General features: G+C 40.7%; 2 protein-coding genes across 2 annotated transcripts in view; one reads left to right on the top strand and one right to left on the bottom strand.

Moving 5' to 3' along the window:
- Positions 1-771: 771 nt before the first annotated feature.
- Positions 772-22,284, top strand: LOC119423939 (epidermal growth factor receptor kinase substrate 8-like protein 1). Its single transcript, XM_037691369.1, has 19 exons — positions 772-858; positions 1,725-1,758; positions 1,840-1,998; positions 5,755-5,904; positions 7,152-7,231; positions 8,124-8,236; positions 8,398-8,453; positions 8,538-8,667; positions 8,750-8,838; positions 8,920-8,994; positions 11,729-11,877; positions 14,088-14,232; positions 17,068-17,123; positions 17,210-17,312; positions 17,395-17,520; positions 17,941-18,091; positions 19,935-20,100; positions 20,177-20,309; positions 21,988-22,284. Exons 2-19 carry the CDS (start codon positions 1,729-1,731, stop codon positions 22,072-22,074), a joined length of 1,998 nt encoding a protein of 665 aa, XP_037547297.1. The 5' UTR covers positions 772-858; positions 1,725-1,728; the 3' UTR covers positions 22,075-22,284.
- A 118-nt stretch (positions 22,285-22,402) lies between these two features.
- The window catches only part of luc7l (LUC7-like (S. cerevisiae)), a 12,890-nt gene continuing 10,898 nt past the window's right edge, over positions 22,403-24,394 (bottom strand). Inside the window, exon 10 of the mRNA XM_037691370.1 lies at positions 22,403-23,340. Within this exon, the coding sequence (XP_037547298.1) occupies positions 23,226-23,340 (115 nt within the window). The 3' untranslated portion in view covers positions 22,403-23,225. The remainder of the gene's footprint in view (positions 23,341-24,394) is intronic.

Genomic DNA, 24,394 nt, shown 5'->3' with positions numbered 1-24,394 from the left:
GACAGGTGTCGAACGGAGAATGAAGCCACGCACGGAAGAAGCGAGAGGATTATGTTTATTATTTTTGGGAGGTTTGGGACCTTAGCTATGTTTTCTGGAGGAACCGGGGTCCCAGCAGCCGGGGGCTCCGTAGGCAGATAGTTTGGGATTATCATCTCCCTTCTGAGAGTTTCAGTGGTCGGATTAGAGCGGAACATTGGTTTGAGAGAGGAGTGAAGGAGGCCATCTTTGTGAAATTAAACCATCCATCATTAAACAGGGGCGGAGGCCTCCGTGTTCAACTGTCCCCCTCTTTCAATGCTGTTATTGCTAGTATCACTCAGCCTCCTGTGAATAGCAAGCAGCCATCAGGGCACTAACGGTCAATCGTTAGGCTGATGGTCCTCCCTTATCATTTGAACAGCTGGTTTTGGCTGTCAGCAGCAAAATGGTTGATCCACTATGAGAAGGTGCTATTTATAAGACTGAGTTTACTGCAGCTCCTCAGACTGAAGAAGTCTTTTGGATTACAAACGTTTCAACAAGTTTTTTATCTTTTTATTTATTTTTAATCTGTCCAGAGGACCTGACTTAACTTTGTTAAGACTTCTTTGGTAAATTTCTGCATGTTTTAATTTTTGTATATTTTCATTGATAGTTGTTATTTTCAAGAAAAGTGCAGCTGTAAGCACTGTAATGGTAAATGTTTTTATCTCCAAGGTATGATTGTGTGTGGGCGGGACTGTTGAGAGGCGAGCGGACACACCTTTGCTGTTTCATACCTTTGGAGGGGAGGAAGCTGCACCTGCCGTCACACTGAGACGCAGCAAACCTTTCAGTGTCACATCTGAGGAAAACAGTGGAAACCTACCTAACGAGGTGAGTGGACTCAAAACTAAATATGAAACCTGCATAGTTCTAACTTTTTACTCTGGATGCTGGTCAAGTCAATCATCCAGGTCACGATCAATAAAAAAAATTAAAACTAATGGACTATTATGAAGCTAAAACTTGATAATTAAAGTGTTCAGTTTCAGAATAGAAGTTCAATTGTTTGTTTTTTGTTTGGGGTTTTTTTGTTAGTTTTTTTTCTGAACATTTTTATTCTCAAGCGATTGTTTAAAATCAGTTATCATTCAGTTACCTCTCAGTCTCTACTGACATGTTCTCCATTGTCAATGCATTGTGAGCATATATGGATTTAACCTAAAAGAAAAACACTATATTTAACTGAATCATACTTTATTGACTTGACTTGACTAAATTATTTATTATCCTTCTTTTCAATGATAAAATCTAACCGTGCTTAGAAAAATGACGAGTTCCATAGATCTAAGCAAAACCAATGTTTTTCCTGCATTACTTCTCAGAAGTCCTGTGTAGAAACGTGCTTTAAGCTCTTTGTAATGTGACAGACTGTGTGTATATGAAGGAAGGGTGAGCGATACTTGCTGTCCGCTCTCTGTGATACCAGTGAATCCTGTACTGATGCACACCGACGAGCTGCGAGGTGCAGCCAGACTGGTTGAACAGCTTCCTCACTCCCATAGTGGGAACTTTGTTGCTGCGGTGCACCCAGGATAGGCTGACAGACCCAAGTAGGGGATGGGCTACTTTAAATATAACCTGTTAGGGCAAAGGTTGAAACTATTGCAGTGATAAATTCACATAATCATCATTATTTAAAAAATAAATAAAATGTTTGGATTCATGTTCAGCTGAATTGGTTCTTCTCCTCACAACAGAAAGATGATGGGCACGACAAGACATCTCGTTACTGTAAGTCCCGTCTAAGTGTGGCTTTTGTGAGGATAAATGACTTCACTTTCTGATAACGTCTTATTTCTTTATCACACGCAGCACCTGCTGACGTTTTCACTCCAGAACGGTGATGTCCACAGTGTGGAGGAGGCCCAGACGCGCCTCTCCTTCCTGGCTAAGAATAACAAGCTGTGGAGTCAAAAGATGTTCCTTGAAGTTGGGAAGGACTCCATTCTCCTCCGAGACATACAGAGTCAGGTGAGAGCACGTTCATTCTTCAGCTGAAGGTTGGCGTGGATTAAACAGCCCCTCATTTTAGAGCTAGGTGCTTTTGTTTGTGCATGAGTTTATGTGATTGTTAGCAAAACATCCTAAACTCGGAAAGTACCGACTATAAGGCGCACTTAAAATCCTTTAATTTTCTCAAAAATCGACAGTGAGCCTTATAATCAGGTGCACCTTATGTATTAATTCTAGTTGTACTTACTGACCTCGAACCAATTTTATTTGTTATTGTGAATGAGTTGAATAAAGTTTAACTTATCTGACTGTTTTGTTTCACTTAATGCGCCTTATGTATGAAAAATGACCACTAATACAATATCATTGATATTGCGCCTTATAATCCGGTGCGAATTATAGGCCGAAAAATACGGTAATTATTTGATGTACATCTACAGTTTATTAGATACTTGGGAGTCAGCTGTAGTTAAGATGGCTGCCACAGCTGGTAGACCATAGTCAACATAAAAATGTCTTTGACTCAGTCTGTTTTAAATACGTTGAGCTAAAATTTGACGTGGTAGTTGCTGAGAGTTATTCCCAACACATTGAGCCTGACATGATGTCACATGACGTTGCACATAATGTCATTGTTTTAGTAGCCGGGTGTCACTGAGCATGAGAGTGCGCTTATTATTTTTAATATTTGACCAAAATGAGCAGGAATTCAAAGCTTTTTATTACATTTTTGTTGTCTTTAAGTTTGGTGAAAGCGGGGAGTTTCTTTTCAGATTATGTATGTGGGTTAATTTTTCTCATGATCTATGACATATTTTGTCTCCCACTACCTTAAATGCACCGTGCTGGTTTTTTGAAGTCTATAGTTTAAGATGATAGAACTGATCGAACCCATTCAAAATGATTTTTATCTGAGTGTGACACCTTGAGCCAGAGGTGAAGTTTCAATGTCTACTGTGTGATTTTAGATCAAATGAAAAAGACAACAAGGACTACAGTCAGTACAAGAACTGATTTATAGGAAATTAACGAAGGTAGATGATTGAATAATGTAGAGTATTTTAAATGTTCTGGTTTAAATTAAAGACAATAAATCAATTAACACGAGTGTTTTAATTAGATTTTTTTGAGTTATCACATCAAGCAGTTCAGGAAGATGAATGAACAATGATCAGAGACAGATTTTTTTTTTTTTAAACGTTGCAGACGAGGCCGGTCCATTGTGTGTTGATGACAAGTCAGGATGAATAGTTTTTTTCTGACAGTCATTCTTGTAGAATGAGAACAGTTTGCTGAGATCAGTGAAACTTCCTAACAGTTTAGCTTTGTTAACCGTCGGGGTTCCATCGTGGAGAACCTCAGGGAAGTTCATTTCATTGTCACCTTTTTGATATTAACAATAACATTTAGTTTTGTTACTACCGTTTGTTGAGTTTATTATAGTGTGTCATAACATCTGTTTTGACTTTTGGTTGTGATTTGTGGGAAATTGTTGACAACATTTTAAAATTGTACAAATTTTCCACATAAAGAGCAATTAAATGTGGGCAAAGCTGTGAAAAAACTCCATCCCTATTTGGAGATTTACAGCTCAAACATTCTTTATAATAGAAGCAGATTTTAAACTTTAAATGGGCAGCGAAATATAGCTGTCAGCAAACAGGGCGCTTTTGTGATATTTTACAGAACTAGTGTAAAATCTCGCTTTAATTGTTGGGAAGTTTTTAGCCAGTTTTGTGTTTTACAATGAGTGTGCGTCGGATGAAAGCTCACACTGTATACATCAGAACATAGGCATAATGTTCTTCTTTCTCTGAAATGTCTGTTGTTACTACAGGATGTGTGTTTTTCTCTCAAATTGCCCCGAAGCACAAAGTGCACACACCCAAATTCTTACTGACTCCCATTATTATTGAGCTGCAAATTTTATCTTAGACCCTAGAAGGAAACAGTTCATTTAACTTCATTTTTTTTTTTTACTTTGTGCTCAGCTGAGAAATTCAAGCCAATTTTATTTGTAAAGCTCTTTACACACCACAGCAGACCAAAGTGCTGCACAGAATCAACATTAAATCACAGCTCACACAATACAAAATACAACCAAAACATACATTAAATAAAACCAGGAGATAAAAGTGATAAAATGTGTAAAAATCTGATCAAACAATAAAAGTAAAATACAAAAAAAAAAAAAAAATCTGGTCAAAATAAATAAAAACAACACGTTACAAAGTGTTAAAAGACAAAGAAAGCAAGTGGGTTTTAAGAAAAGTTTTAAAATCAGATACTGAGACCTGTCTGAGATGGAGGACCAGCTCGGTCCACAGTAAAGGAGCTGCTGAATGCTACATTAGTGGGATCCAGTCCAAGTTTTTTAACCAGAGGTTGCACCACTGCATGTTTAAAATGATCAGGGACCACATGACAGACTGACGATCAGCTCAAGAGCAAATGTGGAGAAACCTCTTTAAAAAGTCGACAGCATTGTTTAGAGAACATGAAGGTTTCAGATGAGAGATGATCTCCTGTAGAGAAGAGAGTCCCAGGTTCAAACCTGTCAAAGACTGCACAAGCAGGGACACAAACTGAGGAATCACAGGCAGGAGATGAAATTAAGTCCCTTATAGTTCTGATTTTATCTATAAAAAGTCTAGAAACGTTCACAAAGAGCAGAGGAGGCCTCCATACAGTTAGTCTGTGGACGATCAAGGACAATCCATCCATCCATTATCTTTGCCCGCCTTTTTCTTTTCGGGTCACGGGTGTCACTGCATACCAAGCTATCACTGCGAGAGGCGGGGGGCACCCTGGACAGGTCTGCAGTCCATCACAGAGTTACACAAGACAAAAAACCATTCACTCTCTCACTCACACCTAGGAACAATTTAGAGTTACCAATCAGCCAAACGTACATGTTTTTGGTCAGTGGGAGGAAACCGGAGTACCCGGAGAACACCCACGCATACCCAAGGAGAACATGCAAACCCACCCAGAAAGGTCTCTGGCCGGGATTTGAACCGGCAACATTCTCACTGAGCGGCTCTACCAATTGTGCCACTGTGCCGCCAAGGACAAAGTCAATTGTTTTATTACAGTAGTAAATAAATATGTAGTTTGTGAGAATTTGATTGAATAATAGTAGACAGATGTTTTCTTCTGGCTTCCTTCACAGTCTTTTCATAATGATGCCAGCAGTCCTTTAATCTTTGAAATTAAACCTCCAATCTGTCTTTTCTCACACTCAGTTCTACGGCCCTCACACCGAACAGCCTGGCTCGTATCATTGAGCCAGGGCTCAGATTCAGGTTTAGGCTGTCTGGTCTTTAGAGGAGCAACTATGTCCATAAGCTGAAATCCTGCATTTTGTTGAATAAAGTCTCTGATTCAAAACTGTGGCTAATGTAGCAGCAGTGGAGGGCTTCATGATGCGGCAGCTCCAAGCAGCAGGCCACTGTTTGACTGAACTTTTAACAAAAGGAACCTTAAATAACAGGCATATGACAACACTGTGTCACAGATATCCCGGTTGAAAACAGGTAAACCCTGAGATAAAATCAGATCTAGTGTGTGCCCACGCTCTTGTATGGGGCCAGACACTAACTGTACAAAATTAAAATAGTCAATAATATTTAAAATGTCTGTGGCCATCAGTTTATCTGGACAGCACACATGCATGTTAAAATCCCCATCAGTCAGAACACGGTCATATTTGGGCATCATATATAAAAAGACCACTAATGTTTGCACTGATAATGACCTTTAGTTGTCATGCAGGATGAGCTGGAGAAATATACCTTTGAGGACATCTTCCGCTGCGAGGCCATCAACACGGAGAAACACTTCCCATCCCTCCTGCTGTTGGTCTGCCAAGGCGCCGATCAAAAGAAACCCGACATTCACTTCTTCAACTGTGAAACCGTGAAGGTGAGTCCCAATGGACACAGTGAGCCACTTTTTGTTGAAGCCTTTTGTTTGTTCTTACCTAAGTGACAGGAGTTTCTGTGTTAAAGTCGGAAATAGTGTATCTGTGTCAGTGCCTCTTTCCTCTGGGGTCCCACAGGGCTTGATTCTTGGGCCCCTTTTGTTTTCACTCTATCTTTTCCTTGAGGAAACATGGTCTTTCATTTCATTGTTATGCTGATGATTGCCAAATTTATCTGCCCTTAAAACCTAACAGTTCTTGCTCCATTTGCCCTCTGTTAAAATGTCGATGACATCAAGGCATGGATGGCTTCAATTTTTTAAGTTTTAATGATCAGAAAACTGAAGTCATTGTGTTTAGCCCTAGCTCTACCGTTGTTGCTGATCCTGTAAATCTTGACTTTCTCCAGCATATCTTAAGCAGTCTGTTACGAATCTCGGGATGGTTTAAGACTCTGACTTTAAGTTTAGTAAACAGATTAACTCTGTTCTAGAAAAAAGCTTATTCCAACTAAGGTAGATCGGTAAGCTTAAGTCCACGTTGACCCGATTTGACCTTGAAAAATTAGTCCATGCATTCGTTACAGCCCGGCTGGACTACTGTAATGTGCTTTATCTTGGGGTCAGTCAGGTTTCCCTTTCACGTCTCCAGCTTGTCCAAAATGCTGCAGCTCAGCTCTTAACAGCAACTCGTAGGTTTGAGCATATTTTACCAGTTTTGTCCTCCCTTCACTGGCTCCCTTTGTTTGTCAGAATTTATTTTAAATGTTTCCTATTGATTTTAAAGTGCATTATAATGGTCTTGCACCTGCATACCTCTTTGACCTACTTCAACCATATGTTCCTTCTCGGGCGCTGAGATCATCAGACCAGCTGTTTTTGGTTGTACCAAAAACCAGGCTGAAGCTCAGAGGAGATTGAGCGTTTTCAGTCACGAGCTCTAAACTCTGGAACAATCTGCCCCCAACATTAGACAGACCACTTCACTCCCTGCTTTTAAATATCTCCTAAAAACACACCTGTATTCACTGACGTTTAACACAGTGTGGTTTCATTTGCTATTTCATTGTTTTTGTGTTTTTATGTTTTTATTTTTTGTGTTTTTAATTACATCTTGCTTTTTTTTTTTTTTTACTGCCTTAATCATATTGTTAAGCGCTTTGGTAACAGCTTTTGTTTTAAATGTGCTTTCTAAATACATCTGACTTGACTTTGTTCAGCTACAAGATAATAACAGATGTTTCTCACAGGCAGAGAAAATATGTGATGACATCGCACTGGCTGTCTCGAGTGCCTCCATCAGGAGCAAGAAGGCGCACGATAATCTCAGGTAAACTGAACGTCATGGCAACGGGCTCTGCATTAATCCTAGAAAGCACAGGTGGCTTTTGTGAACAGAAACCAACTACCGGTACTCTACTAAACTTTTAATTTTCTGTTCGTACTCCTTGATTCGTAGCTACATAATAACTGATATTTACCTAAATAAATGGGAGTTGCACGTTCAGATGATTTTCCCTTTAAAGCAGTTTAATTTCCTTCTCTTTTCATGCTGTTCCGTCTCATTGTTGTAAGTGAAGGTAGTCTTATCCCGTCAGCAGTTCACCTGTTCGAGGCCAGGCAGGCAGAAACACAGGCAGGGCAGTGTAAACAGCTGAGAGAGGGAGGAAGGGACTCGTTTTACCAGTTTCCACATAACTTAAGAAGGTGTGACAAAGATAACAAGGTCCATTGTGACAGAAAGGTGCAGAAGCAGAAAGCGCGATGACTCGGTCTCAGGAATTCCTGCTCTGGAAACATTAAAGGACACGTGAAGGGCAGCTTGATCTGGTAAGACAGACAGGTGGTGGGGTTTCTTCAGGGAATCCTTGGAAAGAAGTGTCTGCACCTTGGACTACCTTTTATTTCTGTTTTAGTTCGCAAACATGAAGAAAAGTTCAGAGTTGGTCTTATTTCTGTGAAGTGATGTGTTCGAGTTAACCTTTAAGCTAGATTAAGAGCTGAGTGTCAAACTGACACATTTTCTCCAAATGTGTCTGTTAAAACATCAGATTGGTGAATTTTCCGTAGTTTTTTTTTTTTTTAAACGTGTGTGTTAGACTTCTTGAGTCCCTGCTGAAGGGCGTTTCTGGTAGCAACCGCTGAGCAACCAGCCACCATAAACAAGAGGGCCGTTTTCACCTTTGACCTTCAGCTGCTGAAAGCCTCTGCTTCTCCTGCAGGCCTTCTCAGAGCGAAGAGGAGATGCTCGAATCGTTCGAGATACCCAACCCACCCTTCCCACATGCTCCAAACCCCCCTCCGGTCAACCCTCCACCTTACCCCGGGCTCAGAGGTAAGAAACAAGAAATTCTTTCTCAAGAGCACAGAGGGGCTCTGTGCACTTGTGCTTGTGAAGGAGGGGGTGTGGGCGGCTCGCAGGGGTAAAAACGAGGGCAGAATTTCCAAATGTAGGAGAGAACAGAATGAAAATGGCTGAATTTCTTTTTAAAACAGCAAACGGACTGAGCAGCGGTTCTGATCTTTCTTTCCTGCGAGCGGAGAGAGAAGTGGTACGTCCCCTCATCACTTTCAGGTCACATTTAGCTGCTTTCCAGTCAAAAACAGCTGAATGAAACTGCTCTGCCTCTCTTCAGGGGATCCTCAATCACTGCTTCGACGACATTGAGAGCTTCATGGGCAAGCTGCAGCAAATTGCAGATGCTGCGACGGTGCTGAACCAGAAGAAGAAAAAGAAGAGGAAAAGCAAAAAACAAACAGCTGAAGGTAAAGGGAGATGGACAGAGCTCTTGGAGGTGTCATGTTGTGATAACTCGTCATACCAGTTAATTTTTGTGCTGACCTACAGATAATTTACTCGCTGAAAAAGCCCAGCCCCCACAGGAGGAGGAATTCATTGATATCTTCCAGAAATTCAAATACTGTTTCTGCCTTTTGGTGTGTGAGACACTTTATCACTTGTTTTTATTTTGTCACCTCACTGGTTTATTAAATTATTTTTATTGTTGTTTATTTTAGGCTCGTCTGAAATCCACCATCGCCGCCCCTTCGTCAGAGGAGCTTGTTCATTATGTGTTCAAACCTCTTGATATGGTAAGTCAGCATCACTGAACTACTTCATGCTGCTGCTTCTGTTGTGCTGTCTGTTTCAGCAGTGTTAAAAACAGGCTGACAGAGAGCACCTCTGGTATCTATCAGTCCCACGATCATAGATCTGTTACAGTAGAAGCCATCCAGACAAAAACTGCAGGGTTCATCTAAACAGGATGGTAAAAACTGCAAAAATGTATTCAATATTCCAGAAAGAGCAAGAGAACAGAACTGAAAATGGCTTTAAAAAGACTAAAAGAATCAAATGAGGACTGAAAATGTTACAAAGAAGTGGAAAATTAGGAATAACAGATCACAAATGACCAGAATGTGTTTTATAAAGACCGAAAAAGAAGCATGAAGAATATAAAGAAGAACAGTGTTAACAATGTTTTATTTATCTTGACACTGTTGTGGATTTTTGGTTCCAGTAATTTAGTTGTAGAACTTTATGGTTTTTTGCAAAAGAAAAAGTGGCAGCAGCAGCTGGTTGTAGCACTTCTGGTGCTTCAAACTCAGTTGTAATTTATCCCACACAACCTCTTTATTGTGCGACTCCGACTGAGCGTTCACATTTTTGTTTCCTTGTAGTTTAATCTTTGTGTACTTTCAGACTACTTCTGCATACTTTGTGTCACAGTTCTCAGGCAAGGCAGGACAGGAGAGAACCCAATGGTGCAGGCAGACTTGGAGGCCAAGACAGAAAATCATAAATACTTTAATAAGGAAAACAAATGGCTGACATGACAAAAAACTTACAAGGCTGATAATCCAATACCCAAGGGACACAGGAGACAGACGAGGAGACAGACCAGAAGACTACCAGATGATGGACCGGCAATGACTGGGACACAGACCAAGACTTAAATGCACAGACAAGCTGATACATAATTATGTAGCTGGACAGGACGCACAGGTGATACAGATCTAGATGATTAGCAGGGAGAGACACTAGGAGTATGCAGGGTGATCACAAAGGGCACCATCCTTACACTTGGTACTAATTTAGATATTTATACACAAAATGTTCAGCTTACTGAGAAGATGGGTGCTAGAACTTTTATTTGTCACCATTTTACTTTTCTAAATACCGGTATTTAACTTTATTTAGAAACATTTTCTCCAAAGAATTACATTAAGATCTCTTCAGTTTCTTCAGAAACATCGTCCTCTTTGAACTCGACTTCTGCATGCTGGCTAAAGTTTGATCTTTTTATGCTACTTTTAGCTTTTAGCTACAATTCTGCTATGGTTAGCCAGCCTGATGCAACTCTTTAGATTTTAGGTATATTTAAATCATTTTAGCTAACCTTTTGCTGCTTTTTATTTAACATTTCACCAGCAAACTTATTAGCGATGAGCTAATTTAGACTTTTAGCTAAACTTTTGCTACTTTTAGGACTGAGCCAAGCTTTTGCTGCTTTTAGATAAAGGTCTACGTTTTAGCTTCTAGCCATTGTTTTGCCAAGGCCGCTCTTCTTCGATCAGTCAACCAGAATAAACGTTTTGCTTATCGCCACCGTTCCACTGCGTCGGCTGACCAAGTGAGGCAAAAGGTTTGGTTATCCACCAGAGATATCCATCTTAAGGACATCCCAATATGGCTCCACACTTCATGTACCTTTTCCCATAGAGAAGATCATCAACCCTTCTGATTTCCACCAGGCATGTTGTTTCCCTCTAGACCCACAGATTGAAACATTAGACTGTAAACATGTGTCATGTCTAAATATTGGAAAATGTGTGAAGTTCAGCAGTGTTGTTGGAAACTACATGCAGATTGAGTGTTTACACAGGGCAGCTCCCAGAGTGACAGCTTGATAAAAAAGGTCTAACTGCATCTGGTTTGTGTGGTGTGCTCCACATTTATCAGAAGGAATGGGTTATTCAGCCATGGATTTCTCAAACGTTTGTTTGAGATTTCAGGTGCATTCCTGTAGATAAAAAAGGCTGCCGCCTGACTGCTGCAACGAATAAGAGTGGATTTTAGAAGAAATAGATACTTTGTGCCCTAAAAATCAACCGAGACTGTGGTCTTAGTCTTGATTTCAGCCGAGGAATTTCATTCTGACAAGCAGAGTTTTTAAACAAGTGCCACGTATAATAATTGTAATGTTTGACTGAGAAGAATTAGAGCCTGCTGAGAGCATGAAAGGGTGGATCATGTTTGATTTGTTCTTACTGACTCACCTGAGTGGAAACACAGGTGCGCAGATCAGGTCGTGCACGGATCGGGGCATGCACGTCAAGTCTTTGTGTTTTCATTTGCTTACTTTTATCTACGAATGCATCTATTTTTTAATTTGCCTTTTGATTGTGCTCCAACATGGAGCAGGAGTGGTGGCGCAGAGGTTAGAGAAGGAAGATCGCCGGTTCAACTCCCGGTACCGACAACATTAAAATGTGTGTGGGATTGGTGAAGCGCCCATACCTGTCTCCACCCTTGTTTGCCCCCACTCTGGTCCCTTGAGCAAGGCCCTTAACCTCGCCATCTGCTCCCCGGGGCGCCCTATGGCAGCTCTCTGCTCCACACAGAGGGCTGTGGGAGCTCGGTGGTCTGTGGTTCCGTCATGAAGAGCATCCAGCGTAAAAACAATAGCCAAGTCTTCGTGCGACTCAGTGTACTGTGGTGACCCCTGATGAAGGGAGCATCCGAAAGAAGAAAAAAACATTTGTGCTCCAACATGAGAGTGGGTCATAAAGTGACAGACTCTGATTTTGTGTCTCTACATAACAGATGGTAAGAACAACGGGAGGACCGGCTCTCGCAGCTTCAGTATCCAGTCCCGCCATGACCACCTCTGCCGTTTCTCTGCTGCAAGACACCCTGACTGATGAGGAACGAGAGCTGTGGACGGCTCTGGGGTCCAACTGGACGCTGTCTCGGTCAGCATCAACAAACCCAGACACATGAAATCAGAGTTTGCAGTAAATACAACAATGAATCCAGTTTTACTTTCTTCTTCTGTAGCTCCTAACAGAGTTCATTATTGCCCACTGCTGAAGTTCAAGTTCAAGAATCTTTATTATCCCCAAGGGGCAATTTGTTTCACACGAAACATCCATACCAGACAAGACAATGAGACATTAAAATAACAATACAGAAATCATCACTGTTCGTTGAGAAGTCTGATCACAACAGGGATGAATGAGTTTTTCACCTTGTTCATCTGGACAGCAGATACCTGCGTCCAGATGGCAGTAACCTGAACTCACCATGGAGTGGGTGATCAGGATCTGCCAGAATCAGCCTGGCCTTGTTCACTGACCTCGCCTTGAAAGGCAAGAACAGACGATAATTTAGCCCGAGTCATTCAGCTAAACGTTCAGAAAGTCATCGCTGTATTTCCATCAACAACTGATTAACTTTCAGGATCAACCCGAATCAAAATGGCTGCCACAGCCAACGGTCCTTGAAAACCTAAAAAATGTCTGTAACTCTGGCCATTTTACAGATACTGATCCAAGATTTGATGTGGCAGTAGCTGAGACTGATCTCCAATGCAAGAGCTGAGTGCCAACAGGTTACGCCTGGTCTTTGTTCAAAATTTTCTGTTCACTTTAGTTTATTTAGATAGTGCCAAGCCACAATTGATGTCGTCTCAGGACGCTGTATAAAAACATTCACATACACAAAAAAGACGATAAGTAAAAGTTCTCTATCTAAGAAAGCTAGCAGACTGTGTTGAATCTTCACTTCGTCATAGTCTCCCATCTTGAGCAAACACAAAGGAAACAGTGGAAAGAAAAAACTCCCTTTAACAGGAAGAAACCTCCTGCAGAACCAGGCTCAGGATGAGCGGCCATCTGCTTCGACCAGCTGTGTTTGAGAGGACAGGAAGGAGAAACAGACAAACACAGAATGGCAGGTGCAGGTGCAGGTGTAGGTGCAGGTCCAGGTGTAGGTGTAGGTGTAGGTGCAGGTGTAGGTGTAGGTGCAGGTCCAGGTGTAGGTGCAGGTGTAGGTGTAGGTGTAGGTCCAGGTGTAGGTGCAGGTCCAGGTGTAGGTGTAGGTGTAGGTGCAGGTCCAGGTGTACCTCCTATTGGAAGAAAGACAAAAACACATGTTACGAAAGAAATAATTACAAATAAAAACGGGTGGAGCACGTACTGTAAAGACAGCAGCAGAGTGAGGACATGTGGTTGGTTTATCCTCCAGCAGTCTAAGCCTATAGCAGCATAACTAAGGGATAGCAGAGGAAACCCAAGCTAACCCTAACTATAGGATTTATCAAAAAGGAAAGTCTTAAGCCCAGTCTTAAAACTGGACAATGTGTCAGCCTCATGAACTGGAAGTTGGTTCCACAAGCGAGGAGCCCGATAACTGAAAGATCTTCCTCCCATTCTGCCTATAACTATGTAGAGTCAGCTCTGTCTGTTAGTAAAATATCACAAAAAATATTTCAATTAAAATCTCAGGAAATATTTGTTGAATGCACATCTACAAATGATTAATCTTTGGATCTAATCAAAGGTAGTTATAACAGCAAACTCACCTTTGAAACCACAAAAGAATGCTATAATTCAATCAATTTTATGGACTCGTGTTAAAAAATGGTGTGGTAGTAGCCGAGAGTCTATCACAACACCTGCGCTGAGCATCTTGTAACAACACAACATGATAACATGGTTTTCAAGGTTTGACCAAAACAGCTACAACTCTGTCGTTTCTGAGCACACCAACGATTTCAGTCTAAAACTCTGACGTGGAAGGTGACACGTGACGTGCATTCCTTCAAGGAATATTTGGTGTTTGATTACACACTTGTACTATAAAAAGGTCACATTCCAGTCTTCAAAATATTTGAGTCTTATCTCAACAGAATGCTTTGAACCCTGGAAAGAAAAGAAAACTGAAAGAGTCTCAAATTCACGTGCATCAGTCATTAACTCAGACATGTTAAAAATTATTTGTTCATTTAAAAAAAACTGCTTACTGTCTGGTAATTTTATTGTCAGTTTCAAGTCTATGTGTTTGAACTGGTTATTAGGAATGAATCGCAGTTTCAGCTGCGTTATTTGTGGTTAAAAATAAATAAATCAGCTGTGGTGAGGATGCAGGAAGTGACTGTGTGCTCTCTCTCTCTCTCTCTCAGCTCTCAGCTCAGGAGGCCCGTCGCTCCGTACACACCTGTGTTTTTAGACGGATGGAAGCCGGAAGCCTCGAGTCCAGACGGACAGGTTTGGGAGGACCCGGTGGAGTCACAGCACAAGTATGAAGCCCTCCAAGTAAAACAAGAGGTATGAAATGCCTGTGTAGCATTTAGTCCAGAACATCTACTGTGTCAGAAAAATATTTAAGTGAAGGAGTGGAGCGTAGGAGCACATCATTCATGGAAACTGTACATTCAATTCGACTCAATTCACTTTATTTATAAAGCGCCAAGTCACAACAGAAGTCGTCTCAGAGCACTGAACAGAAACATTCATATATAAAAATAATAATTTAACATTATTTATCTGAGGAGCAGACTGCTTTGAACTTAACTCCATCACATAACTCTCATCTTCAGCAAGCATGAAGGCGACAGTGGAAAGAAAAAACTCCCTCATGAGGAAGAAACATTTAGCAGAACCAGACTCAGGACAAGCGGCCATCTGCTTCAACCAGCTGGGTTTGAGAGGAACAGATACACAATGGCAGGTCAAGAATCACATGTTAAGATAGAAATAGTATCAAATGAAAACTATTCAATTTTAACCATTCATTCAAGGAATTGAGGTCAATTTGTACTCCAGTAGTCTAAGTCTATGGCAGCATAACAAGCCAACCCTAACGATAGGATTTATCAAAAAGGAAAGTCTTAAGCCCAGTGTAATGAGAGATAATATGCGTCTGATATTATCCTTTATTTAAACGGATTCTTTCATTTTTCTGGACTGAGTAATATCGTGTTTTGAATATTAAATGTGGACGGAAACGTGTTTATCTTTGACCCACCACAACAGTGAGTCGTTTAATTAAAAACGATTTAAAACAACATCACACATTTACATTAATTGGCAGATTGATTACAATTAACAGCTTAATTAATGAGCTTTACAATGAGAAATCATACGGCCACGATTTCTCACTTGCAACTGAAATACAACAGACATTTCTGAAAATATCTGGATTAATTACTGGCAGATAGAAGAGTTTTAAAGATGGGGAAATGAAGTTTAAATGGAGAGAGATGGGTGAGGGAAAGTGTCTGTATAACCAGAAACAACACGCTTCTTTGGACGCAGCTTAACCCACGGTACACTAGCAGTTGAGATCGACTCTTTTACCTTTGCAGACGATAGTTTCGGCTTCGGTGTAGAGTTTTCTTTCAACTCTTTTCAGCGTCTCCATAAGAACAGCTGTGACCTCAGGAGTCGTGAGATCATCACAGAACAGACTTCCTCATTGTTCAGAGCGTTCGTCGGGTAGAGCCACAGCGAGACGTCGTGGCATCGACGAACTCTTGTCACTCCATTAGAAACTGCTCGGAACTTCTGTTCCTCTGAACTTCTCTCGTTCAGGAACTTCTCGTTCGAGGTTCTCCCTGGAACTCTGGTTCTTGTGGAACGTTGTTCTGCTCTGGAACGTTGTTCTGCTCTGGAACTCTTGTTCTTTTTGGAACTAGGAAGTGTCGACCCTTTTAAAGAGGTCACTTCCGGTTCCTCTGAGAACTTCCTGATTGGTTGAACGAACCAATCGGGGTGTAGTTTTAGTGACATAAGAGGTTATTACAAGTCAAGGAGACAGAGTAGATGTTTTAAGAACAGACAGAAAGATGTTTTGAAGAAACAGAGACATTTAGGAGCCAGTCTCCTTCTATCTATCTGAGAGAGTTAAACATGACATTTCGTTCCGATAAACATGTTTTTGACCGAAACTTGACTTTTGACCGACATCACAACTTGCTCATTTCAGACAGAAAATCAAAAATGCATAATTACTTGTAACAGGCATTTTAACTTGATTTCTACTTTGAATGAGGATTAAAAATCATTAATACTGTTTCACAGTTGATTTAAAATGAGTGGTTCACTTCAACATTTAAAATGGTTTGAACTAAACACACTTTTGATTATCAAGACATTTGTAAAATAGTAATGATAATATGAAAGAGAGTGTTCTTTCAATTGATTAGTGCAGGACACCCTTAGGAAGTCTCTGGATGAGCTTAATTTGTGTTTCTGGACTCAAATCAATGAAATAACAGTTCCTGTCCCAGGAAGGCCCTCAGGGTCAGGTTTTTGACCTGAGGCTTAGTTCACTACACCAGTCTGAAAACTGCACAATGTGTCAGCATCACGGACAGAAACTGGAAGTTGGATCCACAAGAGAGGAGCCTGATAACTGAAAGATCTTCCTCCCATTCTGCTTTTGGAAACTCTAGGAACCACGAGTAAGCCTGCAGTCTGAGAGCGAAGTGCTCTGTTTGGAAAATACGGAACAATAAGATCTGTAAGATAAGATGGAGCTAGGTTGTTGAGGGCTTTGTAAGTTAGATGTAAGAACTGTGAATTATTAATTCTGTAATGTACATGAACTGGTCTAGTTTAAAGTTTTGTTTCCAACACGACTTGAGAATAAACACAGCAACAAAACTGATCAACTTGAGCTCTTCTAGAAGATCTTTGCTCTCTATGTGCAACCTTAATAAACTTTTGGGGAAGTTTGGTCATTTCACTTTTCATTTTTTGTTAGGAGGTCTTGGTGGTTTTAGTGACAGATTTAACAACCCCAATTCTGAAAAGGCTGGGATGGTCAGTAAACTGTTAACAAAATCAAATTTCCATCATTTGCAGATCCTTAAATAAAATCCGTTTTTTATTCATAATGGATCTTAGCAGGTATTTCAGATGTTTCAACAAAAGGTGGGGATGGGCAACAAAAGGGTTTAAAAGTAAAGAGGAGTTTAAAGATCATTATAGAAAGACTGAATCTTTGTGACGTAAAAATGAGCAGAGGTTCGGCCGTCTGTTACTGTAAACTGCAAGTGTGACTTTCAAACTGTCGAGTCTTCGGATCCTCGATTGTCAACAAATGTTCATGATCTTTTATGTTCTCAGCACTAATCACGTTTTTGCTTTTATCTCCAGAGGCAACACCACCATCAGTCACTCGGACCTTCCGATATCTACACCAACAATGAATCGTAGGTCATTTTTTAATAAAATCAGCCAGCAAGTCTCATGTAGTGACTGTGTAAAAGCGATAATTTGTGCTTTTTGTATCATTTAGAGAATCGCTCCCCCTTGAGGCCGAGAGAATCTACAGCTGCAGCTATGACTTCATAGCCAGAAACAGCAGTGAGCTTTCTGTGCAGCAGGGAGAGACTCTGGAGGTGAGACTAGGGACATTTTGACTCTGAGCCTTCGGCTGTTTTAAATAATTTCTGCAGCTAACGTTATGTTTCCATCGATCAGGTGATCGAGTCATCAAAGCGCTGGTGGAAGTGTCGTAATCGTTTCAATCAGATTGGCTTTGTGCCCTTCAACATCCTGGAACCTGCGGCTCACGTAGAGAGCCCCGTCAGCAGCAGACCCCCCAATGTAAGGCAAACACACAAATCAGAATCAACTTTTATTGTCATTGTACAGAAGCACAATGAAATTACATTTCAGTACAGCCGTCCAAAGAAAACATGGGTAGACGAGGGTGCCTGAGGCTGCAGCCTTGTGTGAAGCGCTGCTCTTTTTGTTTAGATAAGGAAAAGGGAAAACATGAGGAAAGGGGACAGGACACAGTGTGAGGTTGCAAAATAAACCTCAGCACAAGAAAAAGTAACATACTGGTGACATAAAGATATGTGGAGTGGGTAAAGGTTCACAGGACAAAGAGCAGAGCAGGGAAGGAGCAGAAAGGAAAAGCCTTCGCCTGCGCCAAGAGCAAAGAAGAAAGAAAAAAATCACACAGATGAACTCTCCCCTCTGCATTCCCACTTATATCACTCTTGTCCCTCATTCTTACAGGCTCCAGCAGCACCCCCACTCCCCAAGACTCTGTCTGGAGTCCCACCAAGCCCCCCTGTTCTGTCCCTCACTCCTTCCCACTCTCCACAACGCCCTCACAGCTTACCACCATACTCTCAACATGCACCAGTTTCAGAAGAAGCAGAAAGAGGTAAGATTTTGTCACAGGAGAGCTACCATTTACCGTAGTTTTCAGACTATAAGGTGCACTTAAAATCCTTTAATTTTCTCAAAAATTGGCAGTAAGCCTTATAATCAGGTGCGCCTTATGTATTAATCCTGGTTGTGCTTACTGACCTTGAACTGATTTTATGTGGATAATGTGAATGAGTTGAATAAAGTTTGACTTATCTGACTGTTTTGTTTCGATTAATGCGCCTTATAGTCCGAAAAATACAGTACTGTAAAATGTGTTGGAATGCTAAATCCCCTTTGGATGTTTTCTACATAAACTTTTAGTTTGTCTGGATATTGTTTGTTGGAAAGTTTATAGTAACCTGTTTAAAATGTTTTAACCGAATTTCTGAAAAAGTTAGGACACTGTGTAAAACGTCAGAAAGCAGTTATTTGCCACTTTGTTAAACCCGTACTTTATTCACAGTGGGAACACAGTAAAACATTTCAAGTAAATTCTGCTAATATAAAACAATGGCAACAAAAGGCTGTAAATGTCAGTGGTGTTAATAAGAACAGCTGGAGGGGTTTAAAAATATTATAACTGTCAACAAGTGAGTAAGGGGACTGGAGCTTTTTAGAGTCTGAACCCCACAGAAGTCAAGATGGGCAGGGGTTCACCAGTCTGTGGAAAAACTGAGTCTGAAAATAGTGGAAGAAGTTCTGATTAATGTTCCTCAACGGAAAATAGGGAAGACTTTGAACACCCCATCATCTACAGTTAATGATATCTTCAATAGGTTTAAAAATCCTGGAGACATCTCTGAGCTCAAAATGTAAGGCTGAAGGTCACCACTGACCTTCTGGTGCTCAGAGACCTCTGTATTAAAACAGGTCTGATTCTGTGCTGGACTCCACTGCACGAACTCAGGAACACTTCCACAAACTTTTGTCTGTTAACATGTTCACTGTGCCGTCCACAAACACTGCTTAAAGCTCCATCATGCAAAGAAGAAGTCACATGTGAACGCCATCCAGAAACACTCTCAGGACCAAAGCTCATTTAAAATGGACAGAGCAAAGCGGAAAACTGTTTTGTGGTCAAGCATCCACTGTACTAAAGAGAAGAAGGACCATCAGTCTGTTATTAGTGCACTTTTTAAAAATCCTGCCTCTCTGATGGTATGGGGGTACATCAGTGCCTGTTTATACAGGTTTCTGAACAAAATGTGCTCCTATCTAAACAACATCTTTTGGCACATTTCAGCAAACATGAAGCATTTGATGCATCATGGGAAAAAAATAAAAAAAACAACAAAGAGAACCAGGACTGTTGAACAGCCAGAATCCACCATCAGATAAGACTGGTTCTTGGATGAGAAGCAAAATGTCTTCCGTTACAAATAAAGTCCAGTTGTTTTGGTCTTGAACTTTTTTTTGAATAAGACTGGGTCAACGTTCACTCTAAAGCCTCCAGCAGATGCTCTCCTCAGTTCCTGGACGTTTACAGGCTGTTTAAAAAAAGGCAAAGGGATGCTTCACAGGAGGAAACATGGACCTGTCCCAGCTGTCTGGAGAAGTTTAGCAGCCATAAATAAAAAAAACATGACACGTTTTTCAGTCTAAACAACATTAATTTATGAATAAAATCTAGATTTTTGCTTTAGCATTTTACACATCTCAACCTTTTCTGAATATAGAATCTGAGTAAAAAAAAAAAGGTTATTTTAGGGAAAACTTCACTTGAGTGCAAGTGAAATCTTACCTTCTACCTCTCAGACCAACCGGATGGACTTTTTTTCTGATTTAAGGATTGGTAACGATATAATACGTCCACAAAAGTTTAAAATGTAACAAGTGCTCGTGTCTCCCTCTTTCAGTTGTGATGGTGAACGACGAGCTGCTCCAGAGGCTGACCAATGGAAAGGCCAGTCTGGGCAAACCCCTCGTCATCCATCGTTCTTCAGAGACCACCGTGCCTCTGGACTACCACTCTCCTCCAGAGGAGGTGGCCGAGTGGCTCAGAGGGAAGGGATTCAGTGAACCGTGAGTGATGTCACAGCCAGAGAATACAGTTTAATCACCAGAAACTTTGGACTCATTGCTGTTTTGCGCCCCCCAGGTCGGTGTTATGTTTGGGGGTGCTGACAGGAGCTCAGCTCTTCTCGCTCAACAAGGACGAGCTGCGAGCTGTGATTCCAGAGGAAGGTGCCAGAGTGTACAGTCAGCTCACGGTGCAGAAAGCACTGCTAGAGGTACACAAGCTGGAACGAGCCTTTTGGGGTTCCTATCATTAAAATAGTTGAAACCACAAGAAAAGTCTGTAATCACTTTAACATTTTCAAAACCTCTTCATTCACAAGAAATGCAAATATTTTTATGTCAACCATTAGAACCAGTATATTCTGTTCACATGCACTTATGGGTTTGAATCGCTTCTTAGCACCAGACTGATGAGTAACAGACAGTTCTATGTGGGCAATGTTCGATCAACTTCAGCGAAGACAAATGACTTTAACTCAATCACATTTATGCACATTGAGGTAACGTTTGTTGTGATGGTAGCTGAGAGTCCTCCTCACTGCATCCTCCAAAGGCCAACACATTTTGCGAGCTCTCACGATCTAATTAACAGATACAAACACTATTTTGGATTGAAATGGGTGGAATGCCACCTCTGATTATGGGAGGGTGTCTTTGCCTCATGGAGGAGTTTATTATTATTGTTGTTTAGAGCTCACCATAGCTCTGAAGCTGCACTGGTGAAAGTTGATGTTCTCGTGGTCTCTGACAATGGACAGGTGTCTACGCTGGTACTGTTCGACCTCAGTGCTGCATTTGATACAGTTGATCACAATATTCTACTACAGAGACTTGAATATGAAATTTGAATTACAGGAACGGCTCTAAATTGTTTTAAATCATATTTATCTGATAGATTCCAATTTGTAAATGTAAATAACGAATCTTCATCATACACCAGTTAGTTATGGAGTTCCTCATGGTTCAGTGCTTGGATCAGTGCTATTTACCTATATGCTTCCATTAGGTAATGTTATTTATTAAACAGCATGGGATAATTTTTCATTGTTATGCTGATGATAGTTATATTTGTCCATGAAACCCATTGAATCCAATCAGCTACTTAGACTACGAGCATGTCTTATCTGCACCTTATTCCTGAGTGATGGTACTGAGCAGGAGATGGATTGGGGCGTCGTCCTCAGTGTGATGGTGTTGCTTCGTGTTGGTCGTAGTGCACGAAGAGCTGAGTTGAAAGACAAAGCTCCGATTTACTGTCTACGTTCCAGTCTTCACCTGTGGTCATGAAGTTTGGATCACGACTGAAAGAACGATTCTGAATTCAAGCGTCCGAAATGATCTGCCTTCGCGGGTGGCTGAGCTCAGCCTTAGATAGTGTGAGGAGCTCCATCATCCGGAGGGAGCTTGGAGTACAGCTGCTCCTCCTCCGCATCCAATGGAGGCAGTTGAGGTGGTTCGGGTATCTGATTAGGACGCCTCCATTTAGAGGTTTTCTGGGCACTGGTAGGAGGTCCTGGGGAAGACCCAAAAGTCCCTGGAGGGATTGTGTATCTTCTCTGGTCCAGGAAAGCCTCAGGGTCCCCCCCAAGAGGAGTTAAGCAGCGTTTCTGGGGAGAGGGATGTTCGGTTTCTCTCCTGAATCTGTTGCCTCGGCGACTCGTTGACGGTTTGACTAAAACAGCTGTAACTCAAACTCTTCTCAGCATAAGATGATAGTCTAGTACTAACGTGAACCACGACCAGCAATGTGCATTTATTTAATTAGATAATTATTACTGCTGTAGTTTGTTGGACATCTTTTTAAATACTTTAATCTGAGGGACATGGAGATGTTTATGCCAAAACAAAGAAACTTTCAAATTAATTTCAACCTGCTTCTTCTCACTCCAGGACGCTAGGCGAGCCACAGAGTTGGAGGCGGTCATGGAGAAACAGAAAATGAAGGTGGATCTGAAGCTGGAGAGCAGCACATTGTGATCTGCAACACCAGAGTCAGATGGATTCATTTGCCGCTTCAAGCCGTCACTGAGGAACGAACTGTTATTTGTATTTATCAGAGGAATGTGTGAGATGATGCATATTTTGTTTATGAACATGTCATAGTGTTTATTCTGATGGAATCACATCTAGGGTTGAGAAACATGCAAGTTAAGTTTGCAAGCAGGTGCTGCGCTAAATAAATATTTAAACACCGAAGTGCTCCTTTATTATTCTCATCCAGAACTTCATGTAAAATGTTTCATTTTTGAAAAAGTCAGACACCATTAGGTCATTTTTTTAATACAACATTAAAGAAAAGGATCCAGCAGAACATAAAGAGTACTCAACACAGTGGGGGAAGCAGTGGTTTCATTAGTTGGTTTCCATTTAATTGTAACTGCTACAATAATACAATTATGTTGGGCCAAATTCTCTTTTTTTTTTATTACTGTTGGACAGTTTCCAATGTGCCACTGCTTCACATGCCAACACTAACCCGGAACATACCATTTAATGTCATTATGATAAATGGAAAAATAAAAAAAATCAAGACCCAAACCAACTTTTAGAACAAGAAACTTGCCACCAGTACAATCAAATCAAACCAGAAAAGTTCAACTCACAACTTTCACTTTTCAAAGCTTAAAATAAATCTTGAATTTGTAAAATATGAAAATGCATCTCAGATATTAGCTCTGAAAATCTTTTCGTGGTTTGAATTTTACACTTTTCAATGGGCTTCTGAGGCCTACTCAACATTTATGTGGACAAACACTAAAATAAAAGAAATAAAAATGCATGTTCCATGACAATGCATGAAAGGACAAAACATAACTACTTGATTGGGCCAATTCTTCTAAACTATAATGGCAATAAACCAAAAACATATTTACAGTTTCTTTTTTTATCAATTCAATTTAAAAGACTGGAGCAGTTCCATTTTAAGTCCCATCAGTTCGTTTGTGACTCATTTATAACAAGACGAAGGATGGTTTATATTACAGCTCAGCTATGGAGGTGGTCTGGAGTAACAAAGAGGGCGAATAGAAGAGGGCTAAAGGCAACAACTACAATTATTTAACTTTACGTTATTAAAAATGGACAGGTCAAAGACAGGAGACTGTGTGTCATAGTAGATAGTTTGAGCTTCAGAAGTCCCTCGTGTCCCTGTCGTCTGCTCGGCGGGACTCTGACCTGCCGTTCATGCCGTCCCTCCTGTCTCGGTCCCGGTCTCGAGACGAGCGTTCGCGATCTCTGGACGACCTGCGAGACAAGAGTTGAATTACAAACTAAAAAGCAGGCAGAGGCAGACCGATTTATGTCCATACAGAATACAAAATACTAGGGCTGGAACGGGTTTATAAAAGCAAAATACAGTCAAGTCACCTATCCGAGTTAGATTTGTGTATACTGTTCAAATTTTAGGTTCATATGAGAAAAGGAAGGATTGCTGTTAGGAGCCATATTTATCATATAATTTTGTAAGGACCATAAAAAAGTTAATTTGATAAATATAGGGCTTAAATTTTAGTCAGTTCAGTTTTGTGTGCTCAAGATAGATGGAAATATACTTTATTAATCCCTGGGGGAAATTCAAGGCATGTTCTAATTATACAGAAAAAAACATGAAATAATTTAAAAAAAGCAGAAGAATACCATATATTTCACTGTATAAGTTGCAGGTTTTTTTGCATAATTGGCATGCTCTATGACTTATAGGCCAAAACGACGTATTTATAAGTTCCATATTTATAAACCAATTTTTGGCTGAAAAATGACTGTTTTCATTCATTCTGACTGGGAAAAAAAATTGTACAGTACCACTTTAAGCCACTTGATGGTAGCAGAGTAGTAGTAGTTGAATGGCATGCTGTTTTATCATGTAACAGGTAAAAGTGGCTATAATGACAATATGCTGGTGAAGATTTTTGTATTGAACGTTTTTTGAATCTATAATGACAAATTCAAAAATTCAAGACAAAAACAACTGGACTTTATTTTTTGATACTCTACACTTTTTTTGTTTTTGTCTTAAACTTTTTTGAATTTAAAAACATCAACATCAACGAAGACCCTCATCAGTATGCATACCGTGAGAACCGATCAACAGAGGATGCAATCTCCTCTGTGGTCCACACTGCGCTCAACCACCTGGAGCAGAAAAACTCTTACGTCCGTCTGCTCTTTGTGGACTTCACATCCGCCTTCAACACCATGATCCCCCAAACCCTGATGGACAAACTATCCACACTAGGACTAAGCCCCTCCATTTGCAACTGGGTACTAGACTTTTTAACAAACAGACCACAGTTAGTGA

The sequence above is a fragment of the Nematolebias whitei genome, chromosome 17 (assembly GCF_014905685.2).
Source record: "Nematolebias whitei isolate Nwh7 chromosome 17, NemWhi1, whole genome shotgun sequence".
Taxonomy (NCBI): Eukaryota; Metazoa; Chordata; class Actinopteri; order Cyprinodontiformes; family Rivulidae; genus Nematolebias; species Nematolebias whitei.
This window is presented reverse-complemented; position numbering and strand designations above follow the sequence as displayed.

Excerpts from the sequence above, each read along its gene's own strand:
- LOC119423939 (XM_037691369.1), top strand. The coding sequence starts at position 1,729 with ATGATGGGCACGACAAGACATCTCGTTACT. Across the intron at positions 11,878-14,087 it reads TCCAACTGGACGCTGTCTCG|CTCTCAGCTCAGGAGGCCCG; the intron begins GTCAGCATCAAC and ends TCTCTCTCTCAG. Across the intron at positions 20,310-21,987 it reads TGCAGAAAGCACTGCTAGAG|GACGCTAGGCGAGCCACAGA; the intron begins GTACACAAGCTG and ends TTCTCACTCCAG.